The sequence below is a fragment of the Meriones unguiculatus genome, chromosome 10, assembly GCF_030254825.1.
Source record: "Meriones unguiculatus strain TT.TT164.6M chromosome 10, Bangor_MerUng_6.1, whole genome shotgun sequence".
In the NCBI taxonomy this organism is placed as follows: Eukaryota; Metazoa; Chordata; class Mammalia; order Rodentia; family Muridae; genus Meriones; species Meriones unguiculatus.
The window spans coordinates 67,521,290-67,544,801 of NC_083358.1; the positions used below are offsets into that span (position 1 = coordinate 67,521,290).

The window sequence follows — 23,512 nt, forward strand, 5'->3', positions numbered from 1 at the left end:
CCTCTTGAAAGTGGGAGTGAAAAGTTAGTATGTTTTAGTAAGATAGACTTTGCCCTGAAGAAGTAGCTCTTTTTTATTCACTAGAGCATGCCTATATTAAGTGTGAAGTCTAAAAGGATAATTTTAACACTGGCTTGTGGAGAGTTTTCATCAACTACCTTTCTTTTTTACCTTTTACAGTTTTGAGGTGAGGTACTATAAGAGTGAAGTTTATTTTTAATCATTTCTGTGATGGTATCACCAAGGGTCAGTAAGCAGAGAATGGTAAACTTAAAGATGAGGGAAAAACAAATATGAATGGCAGGAAAGCGTAGTATTTGGTGGTTAGACCTATGAATGCATGCACATAGCAACAGCAGGCACGAGTCCAAAACGTGGGTGTTCATAAAGAATAGGAATAAAGATGAGGACAGGATTCTTGTAGGCCTTAACAGTTGGAAAAGAAAAGTACTTCATAGGAACATTTAAAAAATATTTTTCAACTGTGAGCTTTTAGAGACCATATATTGATAAATTGGAGCATTTGATAGCTTAGTTTACAGCTTATCCTCTAATTATCACAATCATTGAAAGCACTGCCGCCATCACGAAACTGTTTCTAAAGCACGTCAGTCATTCTCAGGAGAGAGTGGTAGCTTAGCTGTAGTGACAGTTAATTAAAAATACAACTGGCTTATAGAAGAGACGGATGACAGTGGATAATGTGATCCTTCTCCTTTTCATGCATTTATTTATTTCATCAGGTATTTAATAGGGCTGAGGCAGGTGCCTTGGAACAGAAATGTGCTCTTTAAATAGTAAGCCCTGTAAACGTCTTAATACTGCCTGTTTATTCCACTAGGGGAAGGTGATGTATGTAAAATGTGTATCTTTCACGTTCTAATTGAATGTCTCCTCCTTTCAGAATTTATGCGAATGCCATGTGTCGATGCCGGATTGGTCTCACCACTGGTACAGCTGTTACACAGCGAAGACCAGGAAGTGCTGCTGCAGACGGGCAGGGCCTTGGGGAACATCTGCTACGACAGCCGTAAGTGCTAGCACGTCGGGAATGCCTCTATGACTTTTTAAGACGGTTTTTCAAATTAGTTTTAATTTGGTGTCAGAACTGACATTGTAGACAGTCCAGTTAGCTTTAGCTCTGCTTATTCAGCAGAACGGATGGCAAGTCGGGCCATCGTATTCCTAAGACGTTATAGGGACTAGCTATCCATTTTCACAGGAGACATTTTAAAGCACACTGCTGAAACTCTGAGGTCTTTCAGTTTAACAGAAACCCATTTGCAGATTTTAAAATTAGGCCTTACTGCAGTACTATCTGAATAAACACGCATAGGAAAAGTTTTTAGTTTCTGAGTCTGTCCAAATGAAGTTTTAATTAATCACCATTCAAAAAAACTATCATGAAATTCATCATCTCCACAAAAGCTAGATCAGCCCACGACATTTGCATTGGCTCCATTCCAGTTTCTTGTTATGTCATTGTCATTCTGAACACCTTCGGGAACACTGTTCTAGACAGAGGAAGCACAAACTTGGGTGTCAGTTTATTGCAAACATACTGTGATTTCTACTTCTCCTCTCACACGTCCACTGAAAACTTTCTGAGTATTAAGGTGGACATGGTGACAAATACTTTTAATCCCAGCACTCCAGAGGCAGAGACAGGAGGATCATGACTTCAAGGCCAGCCTGGGCTCTATAAAGAGATCCTATCTCAGCAAACAAACCACAGATTTTGAGTGATTTCAAATTCATTAGCCATATCTTGGTTTTCCCTGGATTCTGATTTTCTGAGCCAGAAACCACATACTTATCATTCAAGTTTAAACCGTCTACAAATGCAGTTATATCTGTATGAGCAGGGTAATTTTACTGCATCTTCCCTGTTAAGTCCACACCCCAGGTGGGTTGTGTTTTGCTGTGAACACAAGTATTTGCTCTTTTTATAATGCAGTGTTTTAAAATGTAACTTACACTGATGAACCAGGTGGAGAGGGAGAGTGTACCCAGATTTGTGGTAAAACAAAAAGAAACTCTAGTTATTAGCTATAATTGTCCTGTAGCATTAGTGGTTGGGCTGTCCTCACCTATTCTTGCTTCGTTCTCTTTCCTGTACTGTAATGTCCAGGACATCTTAATGTAACATATAGCTTCCATTTTCTAACCTCTGATGATGCATGTAGACTTACATGTGTTTTGCCCCTGTTCTTATTCTTTCTATCTTTAAGTGTTAGCTTCATTTACAAATTATAGTTCTTCATATTTATAGTTTTGTGTTGTGTGTGTGTGTCTCTGTGTGTGTGGTTTTTATTCAAGCAACATAGATTGTGCTCTCAGTTCTCAAAAATTATCCATTTAAATAAAACTATTTTTATTAATATGTATAAAATAAACTCTGTAAAGTATTAGTTACAGGATGGTTGTATAGACTTTCAGAGTATTATCTACTATGGTTTTCATTATTTTTATGTTAATATATTTTTTATTATTATCATTTATTACAATTTATTCAATTTGTATCCCAGCTGTGGCCCTCTCCCTCATTCCCTCCCAATCCCACCACCCAATCCACGGTTTTCATTCTTGCCCGTTTGTGTTTGCTGAAGAATTTAAAGCCACCAAGAGTATTTAAATAATATTCAACTTAATGATTCTTGAATCCTTTTTTTCTCCAAGCATGGTAATTATTACCTTTTGTGAGACTTTTGTCCTGGATTTTCCCTTAGTAATGGCAAAATAAAGAAACACAGCAATCTGTCCTGATTTTTTATGGTTTTCATGGACACATACAGTTATTTTATTTCCTTTGTATCCTTGAATTCAAGGGACAAATGTCAAGACAATAAGGCTATAATTTGATAAAACTAAAGTTCACAATGATAGTGTTTAAAATGTTTGTTTCTTTTTTTCGTGAAATATGCAATATAAACCTTTACTGGTATGGTTTAGGGTGTGATATTAATATTTTTCATTTATGTAAAAACATTTACCACAGCTTCATCCTTTAATGAAAATTACAGTCAGGTTGATAAATACAGAGACTTAAGCCAGATTTTTCATGTCTAAGCCTTGGTCAAGGAAAATGAAGCTCAGGGTCTTAAAAATGATAAACAGAAGTGATTTATTACTATAAATCATGTGACACAATGTATTCATTGTACCATATTGTAAAGTATATAACTTGAGACTGCTTTCTTATTCTTTTATTTTAAATTAAATTTATGTTAGTTTCTTAGTGTTTTCTCCATAATTATTCTAGAGAACACTAAAGTTTATACTTAAATTTCAAGATAGATATGAAAGTATTAAATTAGTGCTTCTTAGTTTCTTGTGAATTTACTTGAAATGCGCTTACCAGTTCTTTTGCGACAATTGGGATTTTAAGAAACCAGAGGTATCCGGGCTCTCTTCTCTCTGGTCCTGCAGGACAGGAGCCTACCACAAAGGGTCTCTACCTAGCAGTGTCTCAAAGCAGATACTAAGACTCATAACTAAACCTTGGGCAGAGTGCAGGGAACCATATGAAAGAAGGGGGAGTTAGTATGACGTGGAAAGGATAGGAACTCCACAAGGACCAAATATATCTGGGCACAGGGGTCTTTTCTGAGACTGACACTCCACCAAGGACCATGTATGGATATAACCTAGGACCTCTGTAAGGATGTAGCCCCTGGTAGCTCAGTTTCCCGTAGTAGGGGGAACAGGGACTATTTCTGACAGGAACTCAATGGCTGACTCTTTGACCTCCCCACCCCCCAAGGGAGGAGCAGTCCTGCTAGGCCACAGAGGAGGACTTTGCAGCCAGTCCTGAAGATACCTGATAAAACAGGGTCAGATGAAAGGGGAGGAGGTCCTCCCCTATCAGTGGACTTGGAAAGGGGCAGGGAGGAGATGAGGGAGGAAGTGTAGGATTGTGAGGGAATGAGGGATCGAGATACAGCTCGGATACAGAGTTAATAAAATGTAACTAATAATATAAATTTAAAATAAAAAAGAAACCTGAAAGTTAAGTTTACCTGAGATGACGGAGACTTCTATTTTATCTAATTTGATCCATTTCCTCTTTATCAAGAAAAATGATGCTTTTTTTTTTTTTTAGAGAGAGAAACATTACAAGTTAGTACATTCAAGAGACTTGCTTCTTCAAAATATAGTGTATTTTAAAGTTCATATTTATTATCAGGTTTAACCTGTCAGACGAATTGAGGTTGGTTATGAGTGTGCTCTCAATGAATAATTTTACAGGCATGGCTCTATCCAGGAGGCAGTAGGTGCACAGTAAATAGGAAACTAACGTTCACAGTAAATAGGAAACTAACGTTCACAGAACGTACTGTAAGCAACTCACTACTGGGGGAGAATTGAGAAATCTGTGCTTATGTGATAGACATTTGCCAGCGTTACCTTAGCCAGCAGTTTATTTGAAAGAAGGAACCATAAAATTCATGGAACTCTAGCAAATAAGTAGGTCAGGCCTCAGTTTTAGTAACAGCCTTGTCAGTTCCCATTATAGGCGTTTCCTCCTCACAGAAGAGAATGTTCTTATATAATTCCCACATCACGAAACGGAGCAACACACCTACCAGATAAGAGGAAAAAGGGCTTTATTGCTGGTGAACCCTTTGGATTTATCTTCCTCTTTTGTATGTGGAGATGGAAAAAAAATCACTGGCTGGGAGCAATTTTCATTTAAAATTGTTTTGTGTGTTCTTTTCCATGTAACCTCTGAGGCATTTCTTTGTGGACTCTTCTTTCAAAGCATCCAAATAGATTTTTGATACAAGCAACATTTAAAAGTTTGTGTGTCAGAGTAACTATTCTTGAGAAGTTTGACATCTTTCAAATAAGATGTATACAGAAAAATTGTATTTCAGTTTGGAAAGAAATCAGTAAAAGCTGTGTGCATTGTAGAACCTGCTCAGCAATTCAGTTTTAAACAGAGAAGTGTTATATTTCAGAGATGTGTGTCCTGTATGCACAGTCCCTTCAAAAGTGATAGTTTAAAACCCAAAAATGTGACTTCCTAGCTTGGAATTTTTGTAGTGTTCTCTGTTTTCGTTGTCTCTTAAGTTTATTTAGAGCTGTGCACATTTCACATTGCTGATGTGTTTTGAGATTTCCAAAAGCTTTAAAAGGTCCACGGGATGTCCCGTCTACATTTCTCATTCCTAGGGATACATTGGTTATCAGAGACTTGAGATTCTGTTGATATTTTCTGCTTGAGTTTAGAAAATAGCATTTGATATTGCTAGTTAAGAGACACAGGTAGCCAGCCAGTGGTGGCGCGCGCTTTTCATCCCAGCACTCAATTAGACAGGCAGGTGGATCTCTGAATTGGAGGCCAGCCTGGTCTACAGAGCAAGGTCCAGGACAGCTAACACTTCAGGAGAGAAACTGTGTCTCAAAAAACCAAAACCAAAAAGTTATGAGTAGGGGCTAGGAGAAAATGATTACATAAAATACCCTTTTTATATAAAGGGCAAGATTAAAACATTAATCAACATTTAAAATTAAATATGCTTAATAATAATGAAGCAATGCTTGCTGTTATATAATTCTATTCTTAGAATGTATACATATTTAAGACTCATGATGTGTCTCACTTACACAGGAAAGAAAATTATAGTCTTACTTTCTGAGTGAATAAAATTATCAAAATGAGTCAGTAATCAGGTTTGCCAAAGGCAGTTTTTATGAAGTGAAATAAAAACTGTTTAATTGACTTCAAGTTTACAAAATATTGGTCATATACATGCATGTTAGCGATTCTTAATGTGTTACGTGATTGATTGATTGATTGATTGATTGATGACTGGTGTATTTTATGGGGGTGTTATATCCACATGAATATACAGAGGTAGACTTTGGGTGTTTTTTTTTTTTCTACCAGTCTTCTTACTGCTTTGAGACAGGTCCTCTTCCTGAACTGAAAACTTTTTGTTTGGACCAGGCTTTCTAGGCACTGAGCTGCTGGGATCCAGCTGTTTCCACCCAGCAGTGCCAGGGTCACAAGCACTTACAGCCATGCCCAGTATTTTACATAGGCCCTGGGGATTAGAACTCATGTTCTCATGCTTGCATACCAAGCACTCTTGCCTACTGAGCCGTCTCCCAGCCCCTTTGTTATATTTCTATGCAAGGGCCAAATAATCTAGTTTTAAAGGCAAGTACCGAAAAATAATAATAGCTAAAGAATATTTCATAATGAAAGTTAGATTATTATATGTAAATATAAGCCAGGAATGCTGGGAAATTGTGCAGGCAATCAATAGTTGCAGCAGGTCTATTAAATAGAATGATCTGTGCTCGTACTTGGAAATATTTATTTTAGTGATCTAATTAAATTATTTGGTAACACTGTTAGGAGGTTTTGTTGCCTTTTTTCTTCGATGTTTAGTTTTAGAAGAAATTGAATTATCAGCTAGTAGCATACAGATGACATTCAACTTTAGTCAGCATTTTATCTTAAAACCCGACTTAGTTTCAAAGTATGTCATTTATAGAAAAATGAGTACCTTTTGCATTGAAGCTTTTAGGGTTGATTATGACTTTTATGACATGAAAACACTTCATAGGGTATCCTGTGTGGATTGAAGTAGATGCTGTCTTACTGTTCTTTCTTTTTAAATATGTATTTATATATATAAGCACTCTGTTTGCATGCATGGCAGAAGAGGGCGTCAGATCCCATTGTACATGGTTGTGAGCCACCATGTGGTTGCTGGGAGGTGAACTCAGGAACTTTGGATAAGCAGCCTGTGCTCTTAACAACTGAGCCATCTCTCCAGCCCCTGTCTTATAGTTCTAATAAGACACCCCCCGCCACCCCCCCAAAAAAACATGGATGAAAGAGAACTAGTAGAGAAAATAACATGAACAAAAGCAGGTACTATGAGGGAGATTAAAGTACATATTAAGTATGTGGCTTTTACCACAGTGATGATGAAAGTATGAGTTTCAGCTGCTTTTTAAACAGGTCAAATAATGCATTCTAGGAAAGGAAATAGGTTGTTAAAAAGTATATATAAGTATATAAAAGCTTAATATGTGCCCCATAAGGCAGGTAATATTAATAGATAGAACTTCAGCTGTGCCGTTTACCAAATTGTCATTTAATAGGTCCCATTTTTGTTTGCTCTGAGTTTTGTTTGGTTAAAATAAACTTGTTTCATGGATTAAGTAGGATCTATAGCTGGATATGGTAGGACACATTTAATCCCAGCACTTGGGAGGCAGAGGCAGGCAGGTCTCTGAGAGTTTGAGGCCAGCCTGGTCTACATAGTGAGTTACAGGACAGCCAAGGCTACATAGTGAGACCATCTCCACCTCCAGGTAGGGTTATATATAAAAGTAGAACATAGATTATAAACCGTTATACAAAACAAGTAAATGCTATGATAATTAATTTCTAAACTGTACTGCAACCCAATCTAATATATACACAAGCATATCCTGTATATTTACAATGAAGATATAAAAGGCAACCATATAAATAAAGGCAAAGGAAACTCCGACAGGAAGCAGGGCTCATATTCTTAACTATGTAAGCATTAATTAAACCTGAGCTTCTTGGCAGCCACAGTGAACAAAAGTTTGGATTATATGATATTTACCTTATGCTGAGGAGGAGTGCAATAGTTCTTAAATAGACCCTTGAAACAAGTGCCAGCAGGGAGTTATTAGGATAATCTTGTGTGCACATAGGAAAAATATGTAAAAATGTCAGATGGCATTGCCCATTGCTAATGGTTTTGCAGTGCTCCATGTGATGACATTTGTGTTGCTCTTTGACAGAATCCGACAAGTACTACTGTGCAGTTGTTGAGGCCAGCCTCATTTGAGAAGCACAGCCCACATGTGTAGGGTTTTGCTGCTCTGTCAAGTGTGGAACTTAGAACTGGAACAAATTTTGACCTGTTTGCCACTAGTTGAGCTTTAAACCAAGGTACTTTGTATGCTATGTCCAGGCTGAAGTCTCTAGAGCAAAAAATAATAATAATAAGTTTGTCTTTGTTTATAAGTCCATTGTCAGATTGCTAAAAAGTCTTAATTTGCGTGAAAGTGGGTACTGAAAACACTGTGAGTCCTGTTGCGTGCCTCTATACGCAGATAAATTGCTTAGACCTGTACGTGTACACATGCATAATAAAAAGTAATGAAGTCTGAATACAGAGCCCTTAGATTTTGTTTTTCTGATGGGAGATATTGTGCCTGAATCGCGTTATATCCCCTTGGTGCACTAAAGGAAATATTCAGCAGGAGCATGTTCATGGTTTAGGTACCGGGGCTGGGGTTTTGGTTTCTGTTTTTCTGTTTGTGCGAGTGTGTGTGCACATGCATAGACATGTGCCCATGCCTGTGTGTCTCTGTTTGTCTGGTAGCTTTCTGGGAGCCTGCACATGTTTAAAACAAAAGGCCTAAAACATCCACATGTCCAGGATGTCTCTTCTTCTCCTTCTACCCTCCCCTCTCTCGCTCCTTTCCTACCTCCCTTTCTCCTTCCCCCTCCCCCACAGTGTAAGTAAAATAAAGTATGTCCTTATAATGCAATTTTTACAGTGTTTGGACAATTAAAGTGAAGAACAAAATTGCCTGTAATATTTTTGTTCCTTCCTCCATGCTTTTAAGAATAAACAAGTAAACAAACAAATACAGAAAATGAAACCGTTAGCCCTGAAACGCGACTTAAGGGGAGGGAATAGACAATTTTGTGTTTAAAAGAGAACGAGCACTTCTGTCGTAGAGAAAAATGTGGCCCGGCGAGAGTCACAGGGAGTTCTCACAGGGCTTCTGTTGTCCTTGGAAGGCATGATAAGCACACACACCCCCAACAATGGTAGGAGCCTTGTGCTGGGGGAGTTCAGAGATGGTTTCAAGTAGCTTGCTAGTGAGGCAGCCTCCAGGTGATAAAGGAGGTGGGTATGGCTTATGTTTGTGATCTAGGATGAGGAGTTACTGTTTATACTGAGGTGTGACAGAAAGAACTCCCAGTGTGGCTGTGATTGATATTTTCGCCTTCATCGCAGCATACAGCATGGATACAGGAAGAGATTTGAGACGGGGGTTTGGAAAGCAATTTGTTCTAATCTTCTGGCTCCTTCTCATTCTCTAGCTCATGTGTCTTCCCCTGTGTCTAGCTTGTTCTCTCTTCAACCTCTCTTCAGTCTCTGTACAGCTCTCCTGGTAAAGCTGTCTGTGAACTCTGAACTAAACCACCATGAACTCAATTTTAGGGCCTTCCAGTGATTGCCTCCTGCACTGACTGACTGCATGAACTCAACTGAATGGAAAGGAACTCACTGCTCTTTCCCTCAGCACTACTCTCTCTTTTAGCCGCCTCTCTTTGCTCTCTGTTCTGCTGAGAGTTGGGCATATCCAATTCTCGCAAACCTTTCTCTGGTTCATCACTTTGTGTACCTCTCAATTAGACATCACTTTCAAACATGGCTGCTTCTCCAAACTAACTTTACTTACCTTATTGTTTGGGATTCAGTGTGTGATCTAAGGACATGTTTGCATTCCAGTCAGAGGGATTAAAGGTGTGCTGGATTAAATAAAATTCCTCTACAGGGAAGAATTATCAAACAGTTGTAACTAAATGGGATGTGTTGTGGTGCGCAGAGTTAGTGTCATTCTGGCAGTCACAGCTCTGTACACGTTAGGTGCCATGCTGTGCCCTCATATTACACTACATCTGCAGTACCAGTGCTCAGGGGCATGAGCTTGCCTCCTTTCTTCTTGTCCTTAGCTGGATTGTTCATGTAAACACATAAAACTTTGAAATATTTCTACATAAAGACATCAGTTAAATCTGAATATATGGCACAAAATGCAAGCTTATGCTTCTGATATGAGTATTTAATGATCATGGTGGTTTTCTCCTCATGACTCATTTTTATAATTCCACTAATGGAATATTTATAACTTTTGTTCTCCTGTCTAGTTTTTAATGGATGCTCTTTGTACCTGGAACATAAAAAAGAATGTTTTTTTTGAATTTGAGAAATGATGTTAATGTTTGGTAATTTTTCTTTATTTGAAAGTTTAAATAAAGTTTGAACATGCCTTTAGGAACATAAAAATTCATTGTTTTGGCAAAACGATGGAATTTAAGCATCAGAATTTAATTTTCTTCCCTAGTAGAATTCATAAATATCTTTGACTCTGGCTTTAAAAACAATATAGATATGCTTATCATTAAGCTAGGAAAATTCTTTTGTACTTGGTAACATTAAATAGTAATGTTTATATCATTATATATTATATATTCATATAAATGAATAGTAATATTTATGGTAAACAGAAAAAAATCCCTCATAAGCATACAGCTAGCTCATGATGGCAGATTTATGTGGTTTACACAACAGTGACCGCCAAATGATTTAGATCATTGGATGCCATCCTCTTCAAGTATGAAGGTCCCCTTGTTAACACCAGAATTTGTTTCCCTTTTCTTTTTGATGATATTAATCACATATAAAGATTGTACTTGCAGAATTTGTGGATTGAGAAGGTACATTTATACTGTAGAAGGGGTGTGGTGTGTGAGATGGGCTCTCTTTGTGAGTAGCCCAGGCTCACTTGACATCTTCCTGCCGCAGCCTCCTCCATACTGGGGCTACAGATGTGCTGCCCCCAGGCTGGACTTCCTTTATAGGAAGAGGCTGCCTTGTAATTTATAAGACAGTTATCTAAAGCCCAGCTGAATTAGTCATTCCTTACAATCAGGAGAATCGTTCCACGGAAGGTAGAAGCTAAACTGAAGAAGATAGAATGATGGAACCTGCTGAAGCTTCCTGCTTTTAGTCAACCTTCTATAAACATAGCAAAAAAATCATCTCTGCTGAGTCAGACTGAAATAGAATCACACTTTTGTCACCAAAGACATGTTCTAAATATAGTAGAGAAAATAACATGAACAAAAGCAGGTACCATGAGGGAGATTAAAGTACATATTAAGTATTTGGCTTTTACCACAGTGATGATGAAAGTATGAGTTCCAGCTGCTTTTTAAACAGGTCAAGTAGTGCATTCTAGGAAAGGAAAGGAAATAGGTTGTTAAAAAGTATATATAAGTATATAAAAGCTTAATATGCCCCCCATAAGGCAGGTAATGTAGATAGAACTTCAGCTGTGCCATTTACTAAGTTGTCATTTACTGTGTCTCATTTTTGTTTGCTCTGGTTTTGGGGTAGGGGTGGGGGGACAGGTGCCTCACAGAGCAGTTTGCTGATGCAGAAAGGGCAGACAGAGGTTGCCTTGTTTCTCTGGCTTTTATTGTGACGCCCACATGTTCTTATTTTTCTGTGCTGGGAATCTGAAGCGCCAGGTTCTTAACCTACATGTGCAGGAGGAAATGGCAGGTGCTCTACTTTGATCTCTTGCTGTAATCTTAAAACACTGACTAAAGGCAGCTTGGGGTAGGGAAGGATTTATTTTGTACTTCCTGGTCACAGTCTATGGAGGGGAGTCGAGGGGAACTCAGGCAGAGGTCTGGAACACAGACTGTGGAGGAGTGTTGGCTTGATGACTCCCTCCAGGCCCATGCTTGGGCAGGTAGTCCTGCGCCGTGTAAGCGTGGTGTGAGCGGCTGGAGTAGTGCACAGTGAGCTGGCCTCCTGCATCAGTTCCTCAAGACGGTGCCTCCATAGACATGGCCACCAGCCAGTTGATCCCTCAGGTCAGGCTTCTCTCAGATGGCTACAGGCTGGGTCAGGGTGAGAGTTAAGGCTAACCCGGACACAGGTCAGCGGCAGCTTTATTCTTACACGTTTTGTGGATGAATGTTCAGAAAGCTAAAATAATTTCTCATTTGACCAAAGGTCTTCAGATGGAATATAAAGAGTGAAGGAAGCCATGAAGAAGTAGAAACAGGAGTGAAGGCCACCTAGAATTGGTAAATTTTATAGTGGGGGCTTCTGGAGAGATGCACAGCTGAAAGGAACTCCTGCGGCTGTTGCAGAGAGTAAGGATTCAGTTACAGCACCCACCTGGAGTTCACAGTAGTCTATGGCAAGTCCTGGGCATGTGGTGCCCCCTCTTGGCATACACAGGCACAGGGCATGCTCATGGTGAATGTTCTGGCAAAACTCGGACGTATAAAGTAAAAATAAATCTCTATAGTCTCATGTGTCAACTTGACTGCACCCCAGGCCAAACTGATGTTTGGTCAAACACTGCGCTGTGTGACTGTAAGGTAGTTTGGACTTAGTGCATTGAATAAAAGCCTTTGCCCTCATTCATTCATGCTGTTGAAGCCCTGTAGAAAATAAGAACCACCGGCCCTCCCAGGAACGTGAGAGGATAGCTCTGCAGACTGTAAAGCTTAGAAATTAGTTTTTCAGAACTTTTTTTATTGTTAGTAATATATTTTATTTGAAACATCCAAACATTTATAGAATGTATATTGATGATATCCTCCATAAGAGAAAATAAATAGATCTTGAGAGACAGAGAGAATGAGAGAGATGTTAGTTGTGAGCTACCTAATTTTACAGCTACAGAGGCTGAATCTTGAGAGTTAGGTTTTCAGAGTCAGCAGCTCCATCACTGATAACAGTGACATAACAACTCAGGTCTCTGGTTCATTGTCTCTAAGGTACTGTATTTGTAGAAGTTGTTACAAGCACATAAATACGCTGACACTAAACACACTGATAGACAGGCAGTGGTGGAGCACGCTGTTAATCTCAGTACCTGAGGCAGAGGCAGGCGGATCTGTGTGACTTTTGAGGCCAGCCAGGTCTATACAGAGAAACCCTGTCTTGAAAAACCAAAAACAAACAAACAAACAAACAAGCTTATGCCACTACAGTTACACTCTCCAAATGAAAATACAGGGATTTATATGTCCTGGGAATTTTTCTAAAAGATAACTTTAAATGAGCATTTTGCTCAATCTGTTATAAATTACAAAAATAAATACTATGCAATTGAATGAAGATAAGTAAAATCAGATGAGGAAGGAAAACCTTTCATACAAAACAAAACCTTCCTTTAAAAATATGTGTATTATCATGCTTAGTGTTATTTGATGCTTTCTTTTTGACATTTTCTCTCAACATAGAAGAGTGTGTAAACACTGAGTGCTTTCTTAAGAAACTACAGATGTTTTGATTTGATCAAATTCTTAATAATAACTAAAGTAATTTATGTAAAAATTTGACAGTTTTACTGTTATGAGTACAGTAGAAAAATATGTATGTCTTTAAAGTTTTCACACAGATAACTATGGTAGTATATTATTTCTTCTGCCCACAAAGAACATAGATGATAAAAACTAAAATTGTGTCATTCTTATAATTGGCCTGAATATTTTCTTTCCTGGGATGAAGAGGAAGTATGAAGGCATTTCTACAGATCTTACTTAATTTTTATAAGTAAATGCTTTAGTCTTGGTCAGTCTTAATACTATTACACTATTATAATTATACCTGACTTCTCAGTAGAGACTCAAAAAGACAGACAGACCTAGACACGTATTCTACAAACTCTAAGAGATCACAGTTGCCAATCTAGACTACTATACACCAAATCTTTCAACGTAACAGGTGGAGAAAAAAGATTTTCCATAATAAAACCAAATTTAAGCAGTATCTATTTACAGATCCACCTCTGCAGAAGGAGCTAGAAAGAAAACTCCAAGCTGTCATAGTTAACCATACCCAAGAAAACACAAAGTATAATCCCAGAGCAGCAAATCAGAATAGGCGATACATACACACCACCACAACAAATAAACATCATTTGACAGACACTGCTCATTGATAAATCTTAACATCAGTGGTCTCAAATCCCCAGCCCCCAGAGGCAAAGACTCACACAATAGAGGTGGAAACAAGATTCATCCTTTGCTGCATGCAAGAAAAACATCTTAACATACCTTAAGGTAAAGGGAAAGAAAAAGCTATTCCAAGCAAATTGACCTAAGAAGCAAGCTGGTATCACCATTTTAATATCTGACAAAATAGACTTCAAAATTAATCGGCAGAGATGGTGGAGGACAGGACATACTCATCAGAGGAAAAATCCACCAAGAGGACATTGTAGTTCTTCATATTTATGCCCCCAAGCACAAGGGTACTCAAGTTTGGAAAAGAAACACTCCTACAGCTTTAATCACAGTGAGACTTACATGCTGATATGGGGAGACTTTAATACCCCACTCTCACCAAATAAAAACTGAACAGAAATGCTGTAGCTAATTGTTATAATCCAAATGGACCTAATAGATGTTTACAGACCATTTCACCCAAACACAAATGGATATACCTTTACTACCTCATGGAACTTTCTTGAAAATTAACTACATACACAGACACAAAGCAAGCCTCAGTGGATAATGAGAAAATTGGACTAACACTCTGCATCCTGTCTGACCACCACAGAGTACAGCTAGATATCAACAACAACAAACAACAGGAAGCTTACAAACTAGTGGAAACTGAACAGCTCACTATTTATTGTGTCACTATTTATTGGGTCCAGAAAGAAATTAAAGACTTTCAAGAATTGAATAAAAATGAATCTATAACATGCACAAAATGTATGGGACACAGTGAAGGTGGCTGTAAGAAACAAGTTAGCACTGCATGCACACATTAAAAAATAGATCTCATTCTACTAACTTAACAGAACAACTGAAAGCTCTAGAACAGAAAGAAGAAATCAAGCCCAAGTGGAGTAGACAGCAAGAAATCATCAAACTCAGAACTTTAAAATCAGTAACGTAGAAACAAAAGTCAGCAAAAGCCTCAAGATTTAGGGGAGGGGTCCTCCCCAATCAATGGACTTGAAAAAGGGCAGGGAGGAGATGAGGGAGGGAGGGTAGGATTGGGAGGGAATAAGGGAGCAGTATACAGTTGGGATACAAAGTTAATGAAATGCAACTAATAATAAAAAAAATTAAATTAAAAAATAAAGCCTCAAGATTCAGTAGGAGTGTCAAAAGAAATTCTCTGGAGCGTTTCTCCTTGCGAAGTGCAGTGTTGGAAAACGAAGGCCAGTGAAGCAATGTGGACCATTGCAAAACATAGCGATCCAAGAGTGTTGTCTTCCTGTCCATGGGCTTCTATTCATCCCCTCTCAGTGCCCACACAAAGCTGTTTAAAAACCACATCCTTTTCATGAGACAGCTTCCAGGAAAACGTCACACGTGCGGTCTCTCAATGGGTCTGTTTTCAGCTGACAGAGATCATGTGCCCTCCCATGTATTTGTTTTCAACTGAGGTTGAACCCAAACCATTTCACTACAGTGTTATTATTTGCAGGTGCTATAATAGAACATAAGTGGCCTTAAAAATCCACTAGGAAACCCCTACAGCTGATAAATTCTTTCAGCAACTAAATGAGTTGCCTCTTGTGTACAGATGACAAATGAAAGGAAACCAGGGAAACAACACCTTTTACAATAACATCAGATAATATATCTTGGGGTAACTAAGAAAGCAAGTGAAACACTTACATAATAAAATCTTTAAGACATTGAAAAATTGAAGAAGATATCAAAAGATCAAATATCTTTCATGCTCGTGGATTGGTAGCATTAATACAATAAAAACGGCCACCCTGCCAAAAGCAATCTACAGATTCAGTGCAGTCCCCATCAAAATTCCAATTCTTCACAGATCTTGAAAGGACAATTTTCAGCTTTGTATGAAAACACCAGGACAGCTGAAACATTCCTGAATGATAAAGGAACTGCTGGAAGTTTTGCCATCCCGAGTTGCAGGGTGTACTGCAGAGTTCCAGTGATAAAAACAGCATGTTGATAGTATATAAACAGCCATGTTGATCAATGGAATTGGAGTAAACACCTAGACATAAGTCCACATACCAGTGTACACCTGATTTTTGAAAAAGAACTCAGAAACACACACTGGAAAGACAAATGTTGCTGGTCACACTGGATGTCTGCATGTAGAAGAATGCAAATCAGTCCACACTTATCACCCTGCACGAAACTGAAGTCTAAACAGATCAAAGACCCTCCTTAATGCAGAACCAGGTACAGGGAGCCTGCTAAAAGAGAAGGTGGAGAACAGCCTTGAACTCCCTGGTACAGGAAAGACTTTCTGAACAGAACACCACTGGCGCAGGCACCAAGACAAACAACGGTGAATGACCTCGTGAGACGGAAAAGCTGCTGTCTGGCAAAGGACACTGTCCTACAGACAAAGCAGCACACTATAGAATGGGAAAATGTTTTTACCAACTGCACTCTACTAGAGTGCTAATATTCAAAATATAGAAAGAACTTAAGAGTCTGGATGTAAAGAAAATCCAATTAAAAATGTTCAATATCTTTAGATATCAGGGAAGTGCAAATCAAAGCTACTTTGAGATTCATTTTTCACCAGTTAAAATGGCCAAGGTTGGTGAGACAAATGACGAGCTCATGTTGGCGTGGGTGTGGAGTAGAGGGACACTCATCTATTGCCCCTGCAATCTTGTGCAGCCACTTTGGCAATCAATGAGATAGTTCTCCTTGAAGAATGGAATTGATCTGTTCAAGACATAGATTCACCAGTCTTTGTCATGTACCCAAAAGATGTTTAATCCTACAACAGAGACACTTGTCCAACCATGGCCATTGGTGCTCTATTCATAGTAACTAGAAATTTGAAACAACCTTGTTATTCCTCAACCCAAGAGTGGATGAAGAAAATGTAGTGTGTTTACACAACGGAGTTTTACCCGTGGTTTGTTTGTTTGTCCGTTTTTGTTTTAGTTTTTAAAAGGCATTGTGGAATTTGCAGGTAAATGAATGGACATAGGAAAAAGATCATCCTGAATGAGGTAATTCAGACCCCAAAATAGAAATGTGATATGTATTCACTTACATGTGGATATTATTTGTTAAGTCAGTGATCAAGCCACCATCAAGAGGACCACAGAGCTTAGATATGCAGTAGGGGGAAGATAGATCTCATTAGGAAAGAGAAGTAGGATAGATTGTTATGGATGGAGGGAGCTAGATCAGGAGGAGTGGGGGTGGAAGAGTAGAGGGGGACAGTGGAGGGAATACAGGAGAAGACACCTGAAATTGTGGGCTCTTTGAGGGACTGTATGGGAACCCAACAGAGTAGAAGTTTCCTAAAATATACATATATATAAAGGTGATATAAATGAAATCACCAAATAGTGGGTGTTCCAATGCCCGGTAAGCATAATCTGTACTCGGAAATAAACATGAGGAGTAGTTATTTCAGGAATAGGCTGTTAGAGTAGCACACTCCCTTCCTTTTCTCTCCGTCATGCTCGTTCTTTTGCTTTCTCTCATCCGTGGAAAGGCCCTCACAAGATGCTGATTAGATGTTGTCACCATCAGGCTCCTGAGCCAAAATTAACCTCTTATCATTATAAATTGCCCAGTCTCAGATAATCTGTTAACAGTAGAAAATAGATTAAAACACAGACACAGATAAATCATTCAGTCCTCAGACTCAGGGTAAGAAGACAGACATTATAGCACATATAATGTAGGAATCCATTTCTGTAAAAGGCCAACTAATATGTAGGGACAGAAAACCGATTCCTGGAACCAGAAGCCAAAGCAGTGATGGCTGGCAACCAGACAAAAGCAGCCAGTTATGAAAATATTCAGTATGTAGACTGTGGTGATGCTTTCTTGATTTTATATACAAATATCAAAGCTTATCAGTGATTTTTCTTTTGTAAATTGGCTCAGTAGGGTCATTAAGAAAGGGAATCTAGCCAAAATCTATACAAAGGATGTGCGCGTGCACACGCAGATTTTTGTTTTTTGTTTGTTTCTTATTTATTTTTTTATGTTGAGGCTTTAAAGGTCTTTTGAGAAACATGACCATGTGTGGTTTTTGGACCACTTTAGGTAAGATGTTTCTGTATTTGTACTCCATCCCACTTTGAACACTTCCTTGGTTTTTCAAGACAGGGTTTCTTTGTGTAGCCTTGGCCGACCTGGACTCGCTTTGTAAACCAGGCTGGCCTTAAACTCACAGATCCGCCTGCCTCTGCCTCCCAGAATGCTGGGATTACAGGCGTGTGCCACCACACCTGGCCACACTTAGAACACTTACCTGTGTTTAAAACTTAAATGTTTTCTTTACACTCTGCCCTTCTCTTTTTTTACCCAAATAAAACAGTGAATTGATTATATTTGTATTCACAGTATCCTATTTAGTATTTGAAATACAAGACTTCAACAAAATGTTTGGTAAGTGAAAGAGAATAAATACTAATTTGTCATAGATTTTTAAGATATTGTAATTGAACTAACTGTTCAGTTCATGTTGGTACCAGTACCTCAGACTTACTCCTATTAAATGTTATTTAATGTAGATTTTAGATAAACTAGAAAAAGCATCTTAGTTATATGCAAATCTACATATGATCATAGAATCATTACTTATAGATGTTAGGAAACTATACTTTGATTATTTTAAAATTTTCATTTCTGTAAAGTTTTAATTAAGACTGTTTCCTCCATTTACTTTTCCAGAAAAGATATCTATCCTGTATTTGCATAACACCATGTAAATTAACTCTTGAAGCTTTATTTGTTTACTGCATTGTCTACTCAATAGATTAGAAACTCTGAAATCAATCCCTTTAGTGCTCTTGTTTGTGTTCAGTACACTTGATGAAAAGTTAAGCAGTAACCACCTGTCCTGTAATTGTGGCTATGTCCATTTCTCCCAAGTTCTGTTCATTTCATTGTATACTTTTCAAAGCCTTGTGGATTTTTGTTTGTTTGTTTTGGGGGGGTGTTTGTTCATTTGTTTTAGATGCTTGTCTGTTTTGGATTAATCCCGTGTTGTATTATGTCCCTCTTTAACTGTGGTAAGTCTGTTTTGATGTCTGGTATGTCTGACAATGTAGATATACTAGCTTTCATTTGTTTAGTGTGTATGTAGGTCGGTTAACAACCTTTACTTTACATATTGTTGCATGTTCTTCTGCCCTCCTAATGGTGTCATCTCGCGGGTCTTAGAATGCCTGATGCTGAAAATTAAACAGCCCTTTTGCACTGTCACCACTGGGCTTGGTGGCACTTGCCTGTAATGCCAGGACTGAGTCCTCTGAGACAAGAGGATTGCCAGTTAAATCAGAGCCTGTGCTGCCTCAGAATCGATAAAGATAAAGTGCTTTTTTTTTTTTTCCTAAATTAAATGGGAAAGGAAAATACTTATTCAGGAAGATGCTTAATAAGAGAGCACTGAATTAAAATCCAGACTTTCCAAGTTCCATTTGGTGACATTTAATCGCAACTTCTATAATCCAAGTATGAGTTACAAATAAAAGCCAAAACTATGATTTATGATTTCTCAGTTTATCAATCACCATGTTCTTAGCTCTGAAAAATATTCATAATCAGAGAGTCAGAGCAGCACACTGCCTGTCTGGGCTCTGCTTTTGTGCTGGCTGTTGTAACTTGTAAAGTGTTTGTGGTTCTGTGCCCTGTCACCTGTGGCTTCCGGTTGTGCACACACAGCACATATGCAGCTCATGTCCTTATCCCCTGCAGAGTATTCTGTGCGGGAAGTTTCGTTTAAAACACAGTGGATAAGGCAGTGCATTAATAAACACAAGACGCTGACTGTGTAAAAGGAATTCTTTGAGGCTGGGGGGATGGCTGGTAGTAAAGTGATTGCCACACAAACATAAGGACCCGAGTTCAGTCCCCAGCACACACGTAAGAAGCCTGATGGAGGTGTTGGCTTGTAGTCCCAGTACTAGGGAGGTCAACACAGGGCGTCCTAGGGCCTTGCTGGCGATGTTCCCATAGTCTTGGGTGTTTGAATGCTTGGTCCCCACTTGGTAGAGTTGTTTGACTAGGTGTAGGAGGTTAGGGGATGCAGCCTTGCTGGAGAAAGTATGTTGCCAGGGGCAGGCTTTGAGTGTTCAGATGCCATTTGCCTTTCTCTCTGATGCCATTGCACTCTCTGATTCCTGTGGGAGATGTGAGCTCTCAGCCACTCCAGTCACCAGGCCTGCCTGCTGCACAGCTGCCATCATGGTGATAGGCCCTTTCCCTCTGAAAACGGAAACTCAGATAAACCCTTCTTTATATAAGTTCCCTTGTTCCTGCTTTTTTATCACAGCTGTAGAAAATTAACTAATACACCAGACTAGCTAATGGGTGAGCACTGGACTCCAGTGAGAGAACTTCTCAGAAAACAAGGTGTGCAACTCCAAGATTGACCTCAGTTCTCCACATTCAAGTGTGTGTGATTCCATACACACGTAGGCACACACATAAACACACATGCACAAGTGTTTTTTTATTTGCTAATTTGAAAATGAAATAATTGGATCAAGTATCACCTCATACATACGCTCTTCACAATAATTTTATTTTTTTCTCAGTAATTTTGAACAAAGTTTAGATGAATGTTTTTTAGACTGAATAGTTCTTATTGTTTATTGTTCTCATAGACTTAGAATTTTCTGTTCTGCTCTTTATAATACGACAGCAGTTGTGCTGTTGCCTTAATTATAAGCTTGGAGTTTCTGAGTTTGATGCCTTTAGCTCTCATCTGTTTAACTGGCATAGTAAAACAAATAATCCCATAGTTTAGCTGTTTGGTTTGCTAACCGGATGATGCGAGTGACATGAGGCTGTAACATGTGAGTAACATAATGACTGTTACCGTTAAGGCACCAGCCATGCTCTGCAATACAGTGTGTAGCCCAGAGGAGGTAGAATGCAGTCTGTAAGCCTTTGTACAGTGCACATATACAGCAGATCCATATTTTATCCGCAAGAATACTAACCAGTCATGAAAATTCTGAGGCACTACTGATACAAACTGCTCCACCCTGAAGAATTACGCTAAGTGAAAAAAGCAAGACATAGCAAGCCATGTACTACATGATTGCACTCATGAGAAACAGCCACATTTGTTTTCTAAAATACCGTCCATATACATATTGACTAACTTTTTATTTTCTATACTGTACATTATATTTCCTTTTTGTGTTAAGTTAGAGTCTTGCTGTGTGGGGCCGGCTGGCTGGTACTTGAAGTCCTTCTGCCTCAACTTCCTACGTGCGAGGTTACAAGTGTATGTGATACCTGGAAAGTGAAGGGGTGTGTGTGTGTGTATGTCTGTGTGTAGCTATATAATATGTTCATGGGGAGGCCTGAGGTATGTGTTGGGAATCTCCCCCTATCCCTCTCTCCCTTACTCACTAAGGCAGGATCTCTCACTTGACCCCAGAGCTGACCTGTATGGCTAGTACAGGTAGTAGCTAGCTTGTCCTGGGGAATCCCCTGTCCCTACCTTCTGAGTGCTGGAATTACAGGTGGTCTGCTTTGCCCATCTGATGTTTATGTGGGTCCTGGGGAATCTAAATCCAGGCCTCAAACTGCATGGTGAGTATTTTATCCATTGACCAATTTCCCTAACCCTAAAACTTAAATTTCTAACAATATATTCGAAGCCAGTTTCTCTTAGGGTAACTACCCTGCAGGCACAGAATTTTCTGTAGTCTTAATTGTTTAGCATAGGGCATCATTGTGCATCTGTACAACAGTATAACTCTTAGGAAATGATATGAAATTAGTTTCATTTTAGCTTGTGTCGTCAGTTTTAATTAAGAAGCTAGTGTGTATATGCCTATAACAAAAGAAATGATGTATTAAGTTTCATACAGCCAAATAATTGAGCATCTTGTATAATATAGAGCTTTAGAACAGTGGTTCGGATAAGAGAAAACAAAAATCTCTTATTTAATAACTTCATGGTGACAGTTCCTTTCTGAGGTGGTTCCTGTGCTGATCCTTCTATTACGCTCCTGTAGCTGAGCTGACATCCAGTTGCCATTTCGGCTCTTGAATCATTGAAATGCGTTTAGTTTGAGTTAAGAGTTATTTCTAGGGTAAAATACACTTGTGTTTTGAAGATCTCTTATAAAGAAATGTGTTACTAATAATGTTGATTTCAGTTTAGGATGATGATATTTTAGACATTTGGTTGAATAAAATCATATTAAAATGTATTCCTTGTCTTACTCTTTAATGTGGCCTCTGATAAATCTATATCACACATGTGACTTTCCTATGTTACCATCATGATTCTGTTGGACAGCACTATTTATAGACTACCTTTCTGTCTGAAGAGTTCAGGTACATAGCCCTTTAACTCTTTCCATTCCTGTGTTCACAGGTTAGAAAGTATTCTAAAGCATTTTGCACATTTCAGTAGCTGAATGGCATTTCTTTTTATGCATTATAGATTCACAAGTATGTTTGGTCATTACTTGACCATCAATTAGGAGTTAAAATATAATGGTGTAAGCTAGAAGAGAAAGGATAAAGAAAAATAAAGCACAAAGGAAGAGTTTTGAAAAGAATGTTTGTGGATGATAGAAAAAAAGCTGTAGACCCTAGTACTAGTATTTAGTAATTGTATATTGTAACCTAGATTATACTGTGTTCCACCTACTTTTCTTTGACAACAGGCTTTGAAAAACACTCATAGAAAGATAGATTTATTGTTTTTTTTAAGTTAAGGCTATCCAATTAATACTACTTAGGAAGCTGTGGACATGGCCCAGTGATAGAACACTTGCCTAGTATGTGTGAGGCCCTGGGTTGTATTCCTCAGGAACCCTGTCTCTTCAGAAGAAAATATCATGCTTTTTAAAAACTCAACAATTTCATTGTGAAAAGGGGTGTGTGTGTATATGAATTTTCTCACCGTAGAACACTCAGAAGTCTTTAAGCTCCCGCTTTGTACCAGTGAGGATCTCTTTCTTTTCCTCTTAAACAGTGGTTGTCTCTATGCCCATCCCACTCCCATGTTCATGTTTATTTGTTTCGTTTTGTTTCCCTTTGTTTGGTTTTCAACAAGACATTTAGTCGCCCTGTTCAGGTTTATTTTCAGTTTATTAAAGAAAGAGTAGCAAACAGTGTTATGTTTTGTATTTGAAATTGTAAGGTGCGTTTATTTTTTATTTTATTTTTAATTTAACTCTTTGTTTTACAGATGAGGGCAGAAGTGCAGTTGACCAAGCAGGTGGTGCACAGATTGTAATTGACCATTTAAGGTCGCTGTGCAGTATAACAGATCCCGCCAATGAGAAGCTCTTGACTGTCTTTTGTGGCATGCTGATGAACTATAGCAATGAGAATGGTAAACAAACCTGAAAACTTGCTTTATCTATGGGGGAAATTTTAAAATAATTTTCACTATAATATATACAACAGATATTTGAAAACTGAACAAACTCACAAGTGGCGCATAAAAATAAGAATAAAGTTTACAGTGTTGGAAAATGACACAATTGTCCAAGGTACAGAACTGGAACTAGGCTTTGAAGGTTGTCTGTGCTAGTACCTGAATGTAAAAATCGAATGTATGGTGTAGTTTACGTTTCCTTGCCGTGAACCTTTTATAAAGAAACAGTGTTAAAGTAGGCTCATGTTTATGACTTTAAATACCGGGAGTGCTTTTAAACAAACATTGTTTTTAAATGGAAAATTAGTTACTATATTTACTTGGAAGAATAAAAATTCTTTAAT

The 23,512-nt window shown here is 38.4% G+C and overlaps 1 protein-coding gene across 4 annotated transcripts in view; it reads left to right on the top strand.

The window, feature by feature from the left end:
* Rap1gds1 (Rap1 GTPase-GDP dissociation stimulator 1) overlaps positions 1-23,512 on the top strand; it is a 123,544-nt gene that overhangs the window by 57,681 nt on the left and 42,351 nt on the right. For 2 of the 4 annotated variants that reach the window (XM_060392633.1, XM_060392632.1), the window contains exons 4-5: positions 905-1,030; positions 22,977-23,123. In XM_060392633.1, coding sequence (XP_060248616.1) covers positions 905-1,030; positions 22,977-23,123 — 273 coding nt within the window. The remainder of the gene's footprint in view (positions 1-904; positions 1,031-22,976; positions 23,124-23,512) is intronic. The other 2 variants (XM_060392635.1, XM_060392634.1) reach the window with 1 other exon arrangement.